Source organism: Vanessa atalanta, chromosome Z (genome assembly GCF_905147765.1).
Source record: "Vanessa atalanta chromosome Z, ilVanAtal1.2, whole genome shotgun sequence".
Taxonomy (NCBI): Eukaryota; Metazoa; Arthropoda; class Insecta; order Lepidoptera; family Nymphalidae; genus Vanessa; species Vanessa atalanta.
In genome coordinates this window covers 14792021-14810853 of record NC_061902.1, presented here as the reverse complement: position 1 = coordinate 14810853, position 18833 = coordinate 14792021, and the positions used below count along the sequence as shown (strand labels likewise).

The 18833-nt window shown below is 31.1% G+C and overlaps 1 protein-coding gene across 1 annotated transcript in view; it reads right to left on the bottom strand.

Annotated features, from left to right (window-relative positions):
- LOC125076191 (angiopoietin-related protein 2) overlaps nucleotides 1-18601 on the bottom strand; it is a 58144-nt gene extending 39543 nt beyond the window's left edge. The window contains exon 1 of the mRNA XM_047688219.1: nucleotides 18252-18601. Coding sequence (XP_047544175.1) covers nucleotides 18252-18415 — 164 coding nt within the window. The 5' untranslated portion in view covers nucleotides 18416-18601. The remainder of the gene's footprint in view (nucleotides 1-18251) is intronic.
- Between the last annotated feature and the right edge of the window lie 232 nt (nucleotides 18602-18833).

Genomic DNA, 18833 nt, shown 5'->3' with positions numbered 1-18833 from the left:
TACAAGTATATTTTACCCATTGTCGTTATTTAAAAAAAATGTGTTAGAGTACCTAGCCATAACATTAAATATAATATAGCATAATCACGATCGCCCACATTCGAAGTAGATCATGCCGTGGAGCCTAACATAAAAGCACTCAGACACGTAATACATTTTTCATTAAGGCACCTGTTCTTGCATCAGCACGCAGGCATTAATCTGTAACGTTGCAAATTATATTTCCTTCGAACGTAGCTGAAGCTTATTTATTAATTTATTATCAGGCCGAGTCACCGATACTCTATTTGGAGTCAACAAAGTATAATTCCAAGCTTTAAGTTGCAAATCATAATTTATAAATAAATTATAATTTAATTAAAAACATATTTTGTCTTATTTAGGTATCTTGTTAGGACCAAAAGTGTTGTATTCGATCATAAAAGCAGTACGTTATGTTTTTAACATGAGTAATGTATGCACATTTTAAAAATGAGAGCGTCAATTGATCTTAACTAGGGTCGTCTATAAAAAGAAGTCGTTCAGAATTCAAGAGAATCAAGAAAGATTATACATTATAGGTACCTACTGCATATACCTAATCCTTTATAAACAAGGCTCGTAATCAGCTATTGCAAAACGAACTCGGCTCACTGCGCGCCGCCATTAACTGCTATATTTGAAAAGTAAAATAAATCGGCCGTAAAAGTAGTTCTGTCGAGAATTATTATCAATCGTTTTAACTCTGTGTTACAAAAACGATTATATGAATGATAAATAATTACAAAATGAGTCATACAGGTGTGTCATTGAGAAAGCGTTAAAATGTCTTCAAATTGTAAATACAAGTTACACCCGGTATTATTTGGATTACTTTTTTTATATTATTATGCACGCGTTTTTAAATAAAGATTTGGAAAAACAAATAGTTTTAGCTTCGGCATATTCTCTAAATCCTTTTTGCATAAATTTTCTTTCTATTTGTTTTGGTAACGTAACTCTAACATACACTAAGGAATACAGAATTGAATAATATTATAATTATATTATATTACATAATTTTACAAAATTATAGTTAACATATACAACTATAAATAAAAAGAATGTCTTTTCGTTTTTTTTTGTTTTGCGTTTTTTAGGAATTTTATTAAATTTAGGAAAAAGCAACACGTTATTTATATCGATTATTTATAAATTTTATTTAATAAATTTCAAACATCACTTAATATAAATCAAATAAATTTCCATAAATATATTTTGATATTAATCTAAATTCGAGACTTGCGTATTAACATACTCGTATTACAATAATAGCTCATATTGATTTATTGTAAAGCTAAATTAACTAGAAACACCACATATAAATATAAGTGGTTAATTTATTTTTACTGGTTCTATATGTTTGACTGACATTGATTTTGTTGACCACCATAGTGGGAATCGATCTTTACTATCCACTATTTGAGGAAAAGGTGTACAGTTAGCTACTCAAACTACGCTGCTCCTACAATGATTGATGGAAACACATTTCATAGATTTTGGTCCGATTTATGCAGGTTTCTTTCATCAACGGGCATGAAGTAAATTACATACACAACTTCTACACAAAAAAAATCGGATTTCGCATGTTCCCATTCTAACCAATTTAACTCACAATTAAAAATAAAATAATACGAATACCATATATAAAGTTGATAGAAAAACTCGTCACTAACGTTCACTTATATACCCTTGATTGGACAAATTATTAAATTATGTACATATCTGCGGTTTACACGTTACGGTACAACCAAGATACAATTTTTTGCGGCCTAAAAACTAACCTCGTTATATTAAAAAAAAAAAAAACAACCAAAGTGTGTGTTAGTAACGCTTGACAACATAAAGAAATAATTAAGTAAAATTTTTTTTCATGATTTCCTTCGTCAGAAACAAATTATTCCATTATAAAATAGCGACCCAATTCGGTTTCTCACGGGGGCTATATATTATATTAATAAACAAAATTATACGATATAAATGTAATTTATTTAGATTTTTAGTATTGGATTTTTATTTTCGGAGATTACCCCCTACATACATACAAACATATGTTACCTCTATTAATATAGAAGACTGGTCATTGTGTGGAAACGTAAATAAATTGGTACAATTTGGCAGAGTGACGTTAACCAGCTTCACGTGTACATTGAAAAGTTTACAGAAAATAATAATAGTTTATTTGCATACGGAGCGAATGATATAAATTGGCGTCTTAGATTACGCTACATCATGACCGTAAGGTGAAAAATGTATCCACTGTTTATAGCCTTTCTGTTATACAATAGTTCATGTAGTAATGAAACAAAAGGTGTAGAGTTTTTAAAATTTGACTGTGAAGGGTGAGGGCGTGTAGAGTTAGAAACTTAGCTCTACATGAGATCTGACAACTCTTAGGCATATGGTATATGGCGTCTTGGCAACATTTTATATGAAAATGTTTTTGGTGGGAATGCTTACTTATAGGAATGTGATATTATTGCAACTGTGTTTGTTGATAAATCTGTTCAATTATATGTACTTTTATACATACTTTTTCACTTTCATAAATATTTCCTAGATTTCTTTAAGAATTAATGAGAAGTAAGCCATTTTCCCACAGAGATATGTTATGCTGCGTTCACAATAAACTTATATTCTGTGCTATGTTTATAAACCTTAAAAATATTTTTAATTTGTTATTTTATCGTATTGTAATAATTATGCATAATTTATATCAATAACAGGAAATTATATCATGAGACTTATTTATAGATTGGTTTAATTTCAGTCACAAGTACAAATTTTGCTCAACAACGTGATCGAGTAGCCTTTCATGCAGAAACGCACGCCGATTTACTCAATCGATGATTATTATTATGACATTAGCTGTTATATCAAACACGACGTTCGTAAACGTCGCAATTGAGCTGACCCCGGCAATTATATTTGCCAAAAATAATATGATTTAGAATAGATGTGGCCTGGTTCTTGTTATCAGATAATCTATCGTTCATCCATAGTTCTGCTCAGGTTGGTGGCTGGATGTGTAGAGCAAATACAGGTGTAATATATTTTTTCTCATTGTTGGTGTTTTTCACCCGCCCAAAACCTGTTATCGATAGTGGTCACTTTCAAACAGGAGGCTCTTTTGCGTTTTACCGAAAATAATCAGTTTTTAATATCGAACTTAGTTATTACGGAATTTAGAAATTTAGACAAGCCCACTATTTTCCTTGCTCAGAGTTTATTTATTGTGTAATCGTTAGTGTATGTTCCTTTTTTCTCTTTTCATCATGGAATTTTTTACGATAATCCATCTGAACGATTAAAAAATAAACCGCTGCTGCACCTGACTTTAAGAAAGTACATGTAAATTTAACATATAGACTTTGTTGATCTTGAAATTATTATTTATTATTACGTATATAATATATTCATAAGTAGTGTTTGCTTGTATCCGAAAAAATACACAAAAGTTTCGTCATTATTATATTGGGGTATTTACTAAGTATATAAACATATTTACAATTTAGATGAGACATAAACACTTACTAACATAACATTATGTAATATATAACCATCTCATCATTTAAACCTTTTACGGCAATAGTAGTACTAAGTTGTTTTTAATATGTTGCGGCGAAATACTCAATAGTAAATATAACATCATTTTACTTGTTTGTCCGATCCAAGGTCAGACGTCTATAAACAGTCATGACTTCTACCCATTTAAGGTATCTTGAATCTAATGATGCACACTTCGATTCACTTCGATAAGTGAACATCTTCGTTTGGATGAACAAGATTTCTGTAATTTTTTAACGTAGTGCTAAATTTTTCAGATTAGCAAACTGTGCAAGAGTGATATTACTGTGTTCCATACCATAAAAGTCACACGACATAAATCAACACTACGCACTTTTCGAGGTACGGGAGTACGTTGTTAAACAGCAGACTTTATAGAATAATATACAATATAAATTTAAAAAAAAAAACGGTTCATAAACGACGGAGTTATGAGATAACAAATATTAAAAAAAAAACAAAATCCAAGAACAATTAAAATATATATATTTATATACTATCCCGTATCCCTTGAATTCCGTTCTCGATAGCAAACTGTAAAACAATATATATTTTTGCAGCGACGTAATACCGGTTTTATATGTGTAAATAAAATGACTTAAATTATGATAAATTTGATGTATTTTTAGTGTCCATGAAAGTTAATATTTCGGAGCAAACAATTTGACAGCTTCCGCGATAATGCAGCTAATTATATTAAATAAATACATTGAATAAATAAACTCAGGTAATAAATATTTATTTATGTTTAAATCCATTGTATTTTATACAATATTATGTAGTATCTGACGATATTTTATGAATACTATGTATATAGTATCATTTGTCTTTATTACTACTATTACATAGGTATTACAATGGCTAAAGTAACTTTGTCCGTTATCTCTTAACGATAAACAGATTTAGATGAAATTTGGTATGAGGATAGGAAAATCATAGGCTACTTTTTTAAGTCACCCCTCGAAGGGTTAAAATGAGAGATGAAGGTTTGTGTGCAAAACGTAATAATTTATAAATTTTTGCGCGGGTAAGGCCGCGGGTTCAGCTAATGTTTCAGGAATGATAACAATTTTTACAGGAACAATTCTCTTGTCTTAAGAATTTGAGCTGTGAAAAGAACAGATCTGTTCATTTTTAATTTTACAATATCAGCGGCAAATCAACAATAAATTATAAGTAGTTTTATAATAAATAATATATAGCGTAATTCTATTTACCATAAACAGATTATAAGCTCGCTATTTTATACGTGTCATCTAATTTTACAAATTAATTGAATTATACAAAATTTACAGTAAAATACTTGTATTATTTCTGTTTCTAATTCTGACGATGTAAATGCGTTTCCAGCTGTATAAAATTGGTTAACAACTAATAGTTTGCTTTTTAATACAAAATAAACGAAATTGGCTATTTACGTTACCTAATGTTTTATGTATGTTAACATACATAAAACAAAATATTCAGCTAACGTTAGATAATAGAGATCCCACTGCAAATGAAACCAAAATGTTTTTAAGTAATTACTTTAGATTCAAATCTTCAATAGAATTCTCATTTGTCATTCCTTCTCATATTGGACTAAGCTCAGCAGCATGCGTTAGGAAAGTTCGACAACTAACTGACCTTGATACTCGTTTGGTATATTTTAATTATTATCATAGTATGCCTTGTGGCACATTATTTTGGGGTAACGTTTATGGCTCAAAATAGTATTATTTCTTCAAAAACTGCTTAGGGCTGTTTGTATTCTTAGAACGATAGACTTCCTTCGGTACGCTTTTGATAAAAAAGGAAGAATTACGGTAACTTCACAATATATATACAATAATATCATGTATATCTATGATTTTGATAGAAACAGTGACAAACTTTGTATAAACACAAAAAAACCTAGATTTGGACTTCACAAAGTAAGTATAATCTTATTGCAGTACATTTTACATTTGCCTGTAGCCGAATTTAAAACATATTATGTTAAATAAAAAACAAATAAGGCATATTATACGGTACAGGATTATATAAAAGATATTAGAGATTGGTGTAAATGTTCGTTGAAGGTCATACATACATAAATCTAATTGTATATGAATATTACATGTAAATTGTTTTTGATAGAAAAAGATTAAGTACGGAGTTTCTTGCCTGTTCTTCTTGGTAGAATCGATATTCCGGACCAGTGGTTACTTGATATTAAAATTAACCTTGTAAAAAAACGATTGAGAACTGCTAGCAATAGCCTACTAGCATAAATTATATTTAGATTTTTGAAGTACCCCCCCCCCCCCCATAAATAAGAAAGGAATGTAATAAATATATAAATAACAAAAGTTCCTTATATTTTGAAAAATAGTTTAAGAAGATATAAAAAGATAAATTCGATATCATTCGTAGCGTATCGAACGAGTTATAATAAATATATACTAAATAGCAATATAATGTTTTGACCTTCCACAGAAAATTTAAATGTATGAATTAGAGTCATAAGTCTCCATGAGTTACATTGTATCGCTGCTTGTCTCGGCAGTCGCAAGGTTAGTTACGACTTACGAATGTAGACGAATTTAAAATCAATAACTCAGTAGACGTATTTAATAAATAACAAATAATATTTTGTATTCTTTATAATCAAAACGATTAAATTACATTTATTAATTACTTAATTTATATATATATATAATTTTAATACCTAATTGAGTAGGTTGATAGCTGTACTTCTAGAGTTCTAACTGATACTTTTTGATGGACTAACATTACACTGCAATACTCGTTGGGCAAAATAAATTTAAAAAAAAAACAATGCTCATAAAGCGAGGACAATAACTTAAAACAAATAGCGACGCAGCCCACTATCTATTTCCTTAAAGACTTTGATTGAAGTATTGAGTAGTTTTTACATAAGATTTAATTTTATATTCACTACCATAAATAGAACCGGACATAGTAATTGTTTTACTTGTAATAAGTATTATAATTTGTGAATGTTGTCTACTTGCAGGGGCAACCTTACCAAGGGCACGTGTTTTACTGATAAAAGATAATATATTAGCCTTATATAGATACTATAATATTACAATGAGGACGTAGATTTATTAGCCGGCTCAGTAAGCTTAGCACTACAGTTAAATTGATCACACATCTACACAAGCTTAGTCTTTTTTTTATGATATAGGTAGGCAGATGAGCAAATGGGCCAGCTGATGGTTAGTGGTCACTATCGCTCTTATACCTACTGTGTGGCGCTAGAATATCTGATAAGTGGTACCTACCCAGGCGATAAGTTCTCAATTATAATTTTTACCAAGCGATTGTCTCTGTGTAATATTTAGCTTAATAAAATAATGTAATGCAATTAAAATTTATCTATATTACATTTAACTTGTATTTAAAATGAGTAAGGGCCAAAATTTAACAGCTCTCTTATAGTTAGAAAAAGTTAACGCGCCATCGTATATGTTACCAAATGAGTATTTTTATTGATCTTCATAAATCAACATCCGATTTAATTGAACTTAATAACTTCTCATGACCGAATTCATATATTATTGAGTAACAAGGTTGATATTCATAAATGTGTTAAGTATCTAATTACAAGAGCGTTGAAGAGATAATTTCTATGTTACTTCTCATTAACGGAATCTCACTAGAATTTCATATATACATAAGTATATATTGTCCAATGTTGACGATTATACGTCATATGAACAAGTGTATTAAAGTCAAAAGATTTATTTAATATAGGAAAATATTTATTATTGATACTATTAAAAAAATTCTAGCGGTGTTTGCGAACGAAGAAGTAGGTCACCAATGGTAAATAGTTATCAAAGCCCATATACATTGGCGCCATAAGAAATTTTAGCCATTCCTTACATCACCCATGCACGACCAACGTTGGTAACTAATGAGTTTCGTCCCTTGTGCCTTTAATTACACCCTTCAAACCGGAACACAACAAAACCATTTATTTCCGCTGGGCGGTATATGATGAGTAGGAGACTAACCAGACGGGCTGGTACTGAGTCGTACCACCTCCAAGTGAGTTTACCACCTCCAAGTGGGTTCGGGAAAAGCGCGATATTCTGTAGTAATATTTGTTCATAGATCACTTTAATTACACTGATGAGGCTTTGTATAGGCGTGTTTAATTTACCAGATACTCTAACATCAAATTGCCTAATTACGCATTACAAATCTGTAGTGAGTGGCCCATGTAGTTAGCGTTTCTAGATACATCCTAGATTCCATGGTGGCCATAATGGTCTTGCCATATGTATGAGTCTCTATTTACACGTGTGCTTTACTTATAATAATATTTATAAAATATAAATGTTTATTTTACGTAATATGATATAGAAATAATAACAATGAAACGAGGTCGTGTTTGTAAACTATTATTTAACAAAATAATGTTAATATTTGTAGCGTTACTATATAATCAGAGGCCAAATTGTAATGTACTTGTCTTCCTGAAACAAACTGTAATAGGAATATAACTAAATGATCCCAAGTTAGAAACTAACTAGATACAAAATTTCTTATGTATGCATTTATATAATATTGTTTTTCAATACTGTGGAATGTCACTATAAATTTCTAAGGACAGTTACTTTATAGTAAATCTAGATTGATTGAAAGCTGTGAAATTCTTCACGTCTAGACTACTATAGATACTAGAGAATATAAATTCAGATATTCTTCCGAATAATTTAGTTTATCCCTTTATGTTTTTCTACCCGAAGAGCAAATTTAATATACGTATGTATCAAACTGATACGAGTGTAATGTTATAGAAATATCAGTTCTTGTCATGACGTATCCATTATTCAATGAATTTCAATGCGAAGAACAGAAATTGGTCTTGAACGTCTCGGGTCAAGGGTCGGAAACGTAATTATGAACAATACATGTGTGCAGTGTTTTATTTAACTAGCCGTTTTGTACATAACATTTGTTTGTTTATACGCAAATTTATAAGGTTGTAACTATCATACCGAGTTTCTAATTATACTATTAAAAGCTACTCTTGTGTGGTCATTGAGATCATCACACAATGTATATTGATGGTGTAGAACAGTAGAGTTAGTAAATGTATGTATATGTTTGTGTCTTAAATGTAATATAGTTTTTATTTAATATATCCTAAATATTGATTCTCCACTCCACTCTATTAAGTAATTTTTCTTATTTGTCTTAATTAAAGTGTGCCAATAAAAAGTTAATCGGCTGCCACGAGTGTCAAAGCTAAAAACGCGCTAACAACCTATTAATACTGAATATAAATCATATTGCTCAATACCGATTTTATCAAACGATTTGTTGCGGTCGATGGACTTTAAATATAATCACTTATAACAAGTTTATCGTCGAAAATTCGTCGTCGTCGTCGATTAAATCTAGACGCATTAGACACCAGACATTTCTTATTTTTACAATCGTTCAGTTACCATAAATTTATACATACTTATATATGTATGTAATTTATAATACACGTATGGTATCCAATTAATAAGAAATAGTGATATAAAATTTGACCAACGGTTGAGCCGTGACAACCCAACAAAGTTACTTTCCATTTACAAATTAATATGGATACACTCGTATATAGCAATTAATTAAATAAAACGAGCGACTCCTCAAATTTAGAAACCCAAATTTCCAAAGTATCAAAATATCGTTGAAAAAAAAATACTATTTCTTTTAAATTAAAATAGAATATTTTTAGTTTTTAATGTTTATACACTTTTTATATGTAAATCGTTTGATGAATGGATTAATTAACAATGTAGTTAACGGTGATATTTTTGTTATTATTGAAGATGCGATCATTGATCTTTTATAGCAAATGAAAATTACCAATCCTGTCAAACTTGTTAGCCACACAATGTCAACTTAATTTACTTAAGCTGTCGCCATTCAGCCTGATACAGCCCGCGTGCCTCTGCTCGGATTGTAAAAGTTCAGATAATCTGATGTTTGAAGGTCGGATATTTTGAAACTAGCTTTTGTGACTCGTCTATCGAAGAAACTGCATGGCCGATACATTGTATATAACAAACATAACATAACGACCATTCACAAACACTTTTATAAATTTAATTTAAACGTTTCTCCTGTTTAATTAATTTATCAACGTAATATGTATTTACGACTATATCTGATTAGCATAATGTTAAAAAAAAACAAGATCTTCTTTAAGCATGAAGAACTTTCTAAGAGACATTGAAATCCGGTTATTCGTTTATAAGAAATTGCAAACATACAAAGATACTTACATAAACATTTACATGCAAATTCACACTGGTGTAATAGAGAATTTCAGTTCTTTCAAGACCGTTTAAAATAAATAAAAACGAATACATTTCACGGTGCGTGAAGTAAGGAATGGAAACTATTGTTCCATTTACTAAAATCGACGAGTAGGGGGAATATATTATTAAGAATTATTTTTATAAATATGTTGAATACTCTTTTTATATTCGTTATAATAAACGACACATATAAAAAGAATTAAAGTAATAAAATAGCATATCAGATGCAGTTAAATCTTTACTCTCGAGAACTGTTGGTGTTGAAATCGCCTTTCATCGGACGCAATTTAAAATTATATTCGATGTCGTTTCGACAGTAGACTGCGGACTCATAACTTTAGTTTTTTACTTGGAAATACGTTAAGTGGATATTAATAACTTCAACGCTTATGAAATAGATTTGCCTTTTCTTTTGCTTTTGTCTCTGGTATAATACATTAAGCACTATAGTGCTTATATAAATTGTATAAGTCTTCGTCCATGAAAAATTAAAACAAATATCTCTGATTTTATAATCTTATCTAAAAACAAAAAATATCTATGTATTAATTTGTCTTTGTGTTCTAAAAAGTCATTATTTTTACTTGAACAGATAGATTGGATCGAAATGGAGGTGGTGCAGCGCCCACTTTAAAACGAAAATTTCGCAAAACCCTTTCGCGCGCCATATTTGTGAACCGTTCACAGTCACTAGGTAAATCAGGACATTAGCGAAGTAATGTAATTTTCATTAATAGTGACTTGATTTACTACATAATATTAGGTTAACTGGCCGTATCTTGTATCAAATTCCTATGCCATTAATTATTAGCTAAAATCCCATTATCTAAAGTAAATGCCAATGTAAATTAATTCGTTAAATCTTCACTAAACATGGGTAGGATTACTTGCGGTTTTTATTCGGTTCGGTCTTAAAGTCACACACTTTAATATTTTTTAGCATTAGCATTATGGATATTTAAAGCGAAAAATCTAAACATTTTGTTTAATTAGTGTATTGGCGTTTAATGTGATATAGAAACACTCTCTGTCTCTCTCTTACTTTAAACTAAAATTCATTAGCAGCCCGTAATTGTCCCACTGCTGGGATAAAGGCCTCTTCTCCCTTTGAGGAGAAGGTTTGGAGCATATTCCACCACGCTGCTCCAATGCGGGTTGGCGGAATACACATGTGGCAGAATTTCGTTGAAATTAGACATATGCAGGTCTCCTCACGATGTTTTCCTTCACCGCCGAGCACGAGATGAATTATAAACACAAATTAAGCACATGAAATTTCAGTGGTGCCTGCCTGGGTTTGAACTCGAAATCATCGATTAAGATGCACGCGTCTAGCCACTGGGCCATCTCGGCTCTTTTTTTTTTAAACAACTTTTATGATATAATTTTGCTAAAGATTTAACATAGTAACTTACATTAATAATAAAATTTAATTACATTCATAGATCGGTAATGTTTTTATTTATTTGAAAGAGTGAAGACTTACAAATATGATTTAGGTTATGTGAAGACACATCTATCTTCAAACATTAAATAATATTGTTTAAGAGATCGTAAAGTAAATAAAGTCCAAATACAATAAGAATATAAATAAATATTAATTTTGTTTTATGAACGAGGTGCTAAACTTGTATCTTAGTATCATAGAAGTGCTCAAAATTGAACATAACATATAATCAACTTAATGAAGATTTTTATCAAAACGATTACTTAGGATTTATGCTTCATACAAATACATACAAAACGATACGTGCATATCATAAACTCTTGATATTTCTTATTTTATATTTATGTATTAGTTACGAAATTATATGCATAGCAGTTTTGCCTGCTAGTTAGAATCTGGAGAGCCAGAAGTTGGATTTCCACACAGATCTCTACACTATTTCGATGTTTTAATTGTCGTAAATTATTAATCCACTGCACCCAAACACAATTGTAGTACAATTTAAACTATGCTAAAAGTAGAAAAAATTGGTGCAAACGTCATTAGAAAGTTACCTCGTGGGAATTGTAAGAAATAAAACAATGTGATTCATTACAAGAACTTCTCCACTTTATATTGTAAAAACAATGCACTCTTTATTTTATACAAATAAATAGTTTCACAGTCGGTTACAGTGTACATTTTTTGTTCAAGTGAAAATAATAATTTACTCTATCGTAATACTAAAAAGCTAATCTTTGATACTATATGTGCCAAACTTTAGCGGCGTCTTTACGTTAAATATATTTTTAATTGCGTTTATCGAGGGCATAAATTGAATTTGAATAATCCATAAATATTCTAAAATTGTCAAAGTTCTATGATTTGTCTTTTAATGAATTTCCTTACTAGCTCGAAAATTGTGTAAGTTCCAGAGAAGGTGAGACAAAGCTAAGTATTCGTTTTCTGTTTAGGACCAAAATAAGTACTAAGACATTTCAAGTATAATTAAAATCGAAAGATATTAAAGCCTTTGTAATTGTAACGACCTTGTTTAATCATTGTACCTGTAAAGGTAAAATTATAACAAATATTTTTTTGCTTTCACCGTCTACTAATTGTGTCGCAAGCGGTCCCACTCCTAGTCCACCCGCTGACTGCACCCAGCAGGTTACGTTCAATGGAAAATAACAGCAGTCAACTATATATTACCATAAGTATGCTTCCGCCCTACAATCGGGTTAAATTGCGTAAACCGAGCGTTGCTTGTATCAAATTAAGTCGGGCAGTCATGACATAGTCCGCCTTAGTTCTGTAACTAGCACTATTGATATATTCGAAGAGATATCTCAGGCATTATTAAGTTATTATCGTGAAATCTCGTCATGAAATCGCAAAAGAAAATCGTTCCATATATCACAAAAAGAACGAGCAATCTTTGACCTCAGACAGCTACTATGTAATACCATGACATTAAATTTAATATTTACTTTTGAATAAAAAAAAAAAATATTTTTTTTATATCTATTATAAGTATTTTCTATTAGCCAACAAACATTTTTTCAGGTACAAAAAGTATATGGTGATTATAATAGAAATCTGTTTATTTATTTTGAAATAACTTCAGATCTTTTTTCTTTAATAATTATTTTTTATTACAGACCAGTGTGCTAATTATCTATGCAATGAATATTTCATGAAAAGTACTAGATTATAGTCTATTAACTATTTCTTTCAGAACAACATATAAGCAGACTGTGAGCCGAGATAGGCTGGTGGTTGGATAACCTGATTTTTTTTATCTAACAAATAATTAAAACATTGAGGTAAAATTAATTTCTCGAACGGAGACCTTCGCCAAATTTGTGTTTGGTGATCGCCGGCGAAAGAAAACATCAAGAATACGTTTAATAAAACACTACAGGATATTAAGAAAAACATTTAAAAAAAAATACGCCTACAGTAACATTGCACTAGCCGATACTTTTTAAATTATTCAAATAAATATTGCTGATTATTGTCTCGGCTTTTAATTTTCAAGGGTTTTCTGGAGAAAAACAATCGAAAATCACGTTTGACACCGATATCTTAACTAACAGCATAAGTGTGTTTGACCTATTGGGCACTGTTGTATTGTCGTTAGTTTGTATACCTACTAGCTTAAGCAAATATTAACTTTCTCGTAAACGAATGATCCGCCCACGTTCTCCTTATATGCAGCAACTACAATTCATTTATTTCCTTTTTTTAAGTAGAAGATTAAACCTACTTAAACATATTTATATGTAAATATACATAATTACTGCCAATTAAAACTACTAGGAAGACAGTGGGTGTGTAATGTACTAGAAAAAAATGGTACCGTAGTTTTTTTGTAATGATTTTGCTTAATAGCAAAATCGTGCACCAATGAACATGCATGTTATTTACCAGCGGTTAATTTGAAATGTAAAAACAATTTTAGAAGTATTCATAGTGAAACTACAATGATGGAACACAGTAGAGTCTCGAGAACAGCCTCGGTCCATTATCTAGCAAATAATGCTGCAGATTCAGAGATGAAACCCCGGGCTGTATTTGTACTTCATAAATTACATACATCATTCAAATCTGCCATCCCGTCGAATATTAGCCTAATCTCCCTTAAGAATGGACGCTCATAATCATACAAGCGCATTGAAAAGAACTTCGATTTTTTTTTATAACTCTCACCTAATCTTAAAAAAAAAGGTTTTTATTCTATAATGAATTCGTTTTTTTATGCTATTGTTATTGCTTTTTAAATATTAACTTGTTATTTACTACGAATAGCATTGAAAGGTTAACAGGATTACTTTAATTAGAGACATTAGCCGTGGCAATTTGATGTTAATGTATTTCGGTATATAGTCGTACCTACGATCAAATACCTACATCCTTGTCACAGTAGGTGTCCTTGTTACATATATACATGTTGCAGACAATGTTCAGAGCGAGTAGCACCGTACTACGCCCAAAGTCTCTTCCTGTACCGAAGTTGATCGACATTGACATTTAGGCGAAACAGAGCACGGACGAAACGAAAATCTTATTATTGAAAGTGTGTGAAGGGGATGCCACTATTCGAAAAGGCCGCTTGCACTGAAATGTATCGTTCTTTATTAACCCAAGATGCCGAGACATACATTCGCCTACGTGCTTAGTGTCCTTGGCCGACCAAGCTAAGTTTCCCTTCGAAATATACATGTATTTTCTTATATGTCCTTTATAATGAACTCTACACGTGACATGTAATAATAATATAATATTAATAGCACTCGTTTTTTTTATTATATAATAAATAGTTATCGTTTGTCTTCGTTAGAAACTACATTGACCAGTCCTGACTTGGTCGTTATTGACACGCCGTCAGTATTATGTAGTGCAGTAACAATAATCATATTTGCCCTTGATCTCATTTCTCACTCGTAATCAAACACATCTGCTAGTTTTCAATACTTTGAAAAGATACCGAATCCAAAATATGATATGAAAAATAAGAAATACAATAAAAGTAAAGAGATAGATAGATATAAGCAATTAAAATTTTCTTAAGTCATCATATATCATATAATAATGTGTAATTAAATATGCTTATAGATCGAACGTGTGCATCTTAAACGAAGGGTCATGTTAACCTGGGTACATATTCTAACAAAAACACAAAACCTTCTTTCGAGTCTATAATACGTAATCGCTGGCCGAATCATAACAATGGAATTCTGGAAGTGTAAAAAAGCAGCGGAATACTCTTAATCTTTCTAATGAAAGGGCCTTTATCCAGTTCAGTTCAAACTAAATTTAAATTATGTATCAGAAAACTAATCTCCATATAGAGGTGATTGGTTTCTTACAAGTAAAATAAGGGGACTTTATATGAACTCAAGCTTGTTATTAATGCTGACAATATGTTTAGTAGGGGGATATCAACCCATTGTCAAAAATATTCTCAAAAAGGGTCCGAATTGTTACTAAATCATTATTTATTGTAATGTTTCAATTACAAACCAAATAATTGGATTAGGGGCAAGAGAATATTGGTATGTTGGTGATAAAACTAATCCAGAAATTTGCTCGTTAATTATAAAACTAGGTACTAATTCATTGTTCATCAACACTTAAAGAATAAATAATGCAAACAAATACACATGGAATGTAGAAGAAAGTTATAACAAGTTGGTTAGAGTTGAAACGAAACGAAAATTTCACAAAATATTCTTAAACTTGTCTAGCGAACACAATTCGGTTCTATGTAGCCGGTATCGAGGAAGTGAATGTGACCATGAATATGTTTCCCTGTCATGTTCGGAGTTAATATTTCATACAAACATATCGCCTCGGTCATTACAATGGTTGTATTGTAACAATAGCAAATTAATTTATCAGTGTACGGAAAATGGAAAGCGAAGAGATGCGCGCGGTATGCGGCTAGGAAATCTGCTCTTGATTACACATAACACGCAATTTTAATCACGACAACTAAATAATTTAATAACATTGAATTGATCTATTCTATAAAAAGATGTATTCTGCGCCAATGTCAAACTGAATGCTATTAATATTTTATCAAGTATAAGATTATTTTTTTTTTGTATTAATACCATAATATAGAGCACTTTATATGACATTTTATGCGCTTATCTAAGAATCTAAGTTCGGTTTTAAACAAAATTTATTTACTTTAGTTAGTTTTAACTGATGCTGTAACGTTTAACGCAAGTAAAATAATGCGAAGCTAGTATATTTATCTAATGGCATTACATAGTCTTTTTTAAATTGAATACGCCAAATTATAAGCCTTTAGTTTTAACAACATTTTCTAGGCAATGAAAAAATGTTGTCATTTCGTTGTTAAAGGTAAATCTAAACCTACAGTATTGTAACAAACTTCCTTTGCAACAATAGAATGGTCTTTTCAAAAATATTAACATTGAGTTTTGACGTAATATTAAGTTCAATTTAATCGTACGTTACACTGTAATAATTAAATGTCAAAACATTATATAATTTTTTGGTAATTACAGAAACGCAAATTTTAAGCTGTAACTTGGGAGGGTCAACAGAGCTGTCATAAAACTGGCTCCATATCTTCGCGACCGAAACAACTAAAAATTTTATAATGATTATATATTATTAGGTTTTTTGATAGTCATCGATTTAAACCAATACGTTCTTAATAACGCTACTAACTACTACGTAATAAAATTTCAACTGCTCATTAATTTATACAAGTTAAGTCTTTTGAATATGTCGCACATCGACCAAATTGTAGTATATTTTTATATCATACACAAAACTCCTAATCAGTTTCACCCTGAAGATTCATTTCCGACTTATATCATTGAACAACATACAATGGTTTTTTTTTCTTGTCGTTTATATCTTTAGCAAATATTAATAATAATCAATGATAAACCTCTGTACCATATATAATGATAAATAATATTTCTCTCTTTCTGTTCACCGATCGAGTCAAACTTTGGAAACAAGGTTCATTAGTATAAATTAGAGATCCCTACCCATATTATAAATGTGTTCGTTAGGTCTTTTTTCAGACAGAAACGATGAACTGGATTGACCCGATTCTTGTTCAATTTATTGATCAAAATGCGGTTTATCTTTTATCTCCAAAAAGTATATTCTTAATCATATATTTTGACTGCAATAACCAGATATTTATAAACCAGCGATTGTTCTTGAAAGGAAACAAAAAAATATAAATCAAACTACAAATAAAATTTAATACCTACACCCAAAGTGAATGGTCTACATCCACACGCCACAATTAACCTTTATTACTTAAGTTTTATAGCACGATTGAATTTATATTATATTATATTGGCTTCCAGTCTCCCCGTCGCTCGGGTAACATTTGGAGTTTTATCCCATTTTGTATTTTAACCAATAATATATGAGCAAATACAATAATCCAATAAATATTGATATTGTCTGACTACTATGAAGCTATCGATAAGACGCCTATTGTGGCATTTCAGTGATCTGCAAATAAGTTATGCTTTATATTAAACATGCATACATACATACGAACTTGTTTGGGACCGAAATTTCTCTCACACTGATGAAAATTTTATATAAATGTCGAGTTATGAAACTCAGAAAAAAAAAACTAAAAAGCCTTATATATAGTCCGTCCTGAAGTTATAAATATGCATCCGGATCAAATAAAAGTTACCATTTTTTGAATATTAGAATAATAGTATATTAAGTATTAATTAAAACAATGGAAGTTGTACTTATTGTATAGTCATATTTTTAAGTAGTCTTCTGGTTGATGATATGGTATATAGTGCTGAAGGTTTTTAGACTAATGTCTTCTTTCTATTATATGTGATACACAGGAACGGAATAGATCGTCTGATTCGATCATACAATTCGTTAACAAGATCGTATATTATACAATCGATCGTGCATAGACGCGATAAATTTGCCATAAGTCATTAACGTGAGGCCTAAAATTTGATTTTCAAATCGCCTTTAGAACATAAGTTTGTAAATATTAAACAAGGCTGCGATAAAGTGTGTCAATAACAATTAAAATGCGAATATTCAAACACATGACATTTTGAAATAATAGTTGGTTAAGTTTTTCTTTCGAACTATTTAATAGATCATTTAGTCATCAAGAAAACGAATTGAAAGAAGAGTGACAGACTACGTTATAATAAGTGCGGTTACGGAATAAATGTCAGTTACATTAATCTACGATGAACTTTAAGACTTGCTGTAATATATTTATCTCAATATTCACAAAGTAAACTCCAAACGAAACACCTGCAAACGTATGAGATCTCAGCTATTGCCCTTTGTGATTTTGCATTAGTTAATGTCACCATTACATTTGTAGATGGATAACTTAGTTTACTGTTCGGGGTACTGGAAATGTAACTGACCTGTTTCTAACCGAAGAACGGGAAGAAATAGTAAAGTTCCTCTGGGGCAAACGAGTTGCGGGAGAGGGCGCGGGCGCAGGCGCGGGCGGCGAAGTCCGCGGCAGACGGGTTCCCGCCGCCGCTGCGCCCGCTGCCAGCACCACCACCAACCACCACCTGTACATCACGGGACCGGGCACGAACGCGACACGACCTACAGTCACGCTAGCGAGTTACCGACTCACCGTGAGCTACTCGCTTCCAACCACCTTCACTTTTGTTGTGCCTCGCTCTACAACGCCACCGGCGGCCGCTCGCCCCACTACGATGAAAGCGAAGGCTTTCACTACTATTTGCTTGCACTCAGTCCACGGGCCACTATGCCAATCCTTAAACTAGATAACGTCCTTTCATAATAATTCTCTCACTGGGGTAGTCTATACGCTTATTGGCTCACAGTGCAATCATGAGATCTGATCGCGACGATTACAAAAACAGCAGTAAGTGTGATTGCTTCGAGTTTTAAATTCGAACTCCGAAAATGAACGAGACATTTGGTCAAGCTCAATTGCCTTGACGCAAAAATTTTATGAGTTCGGACAA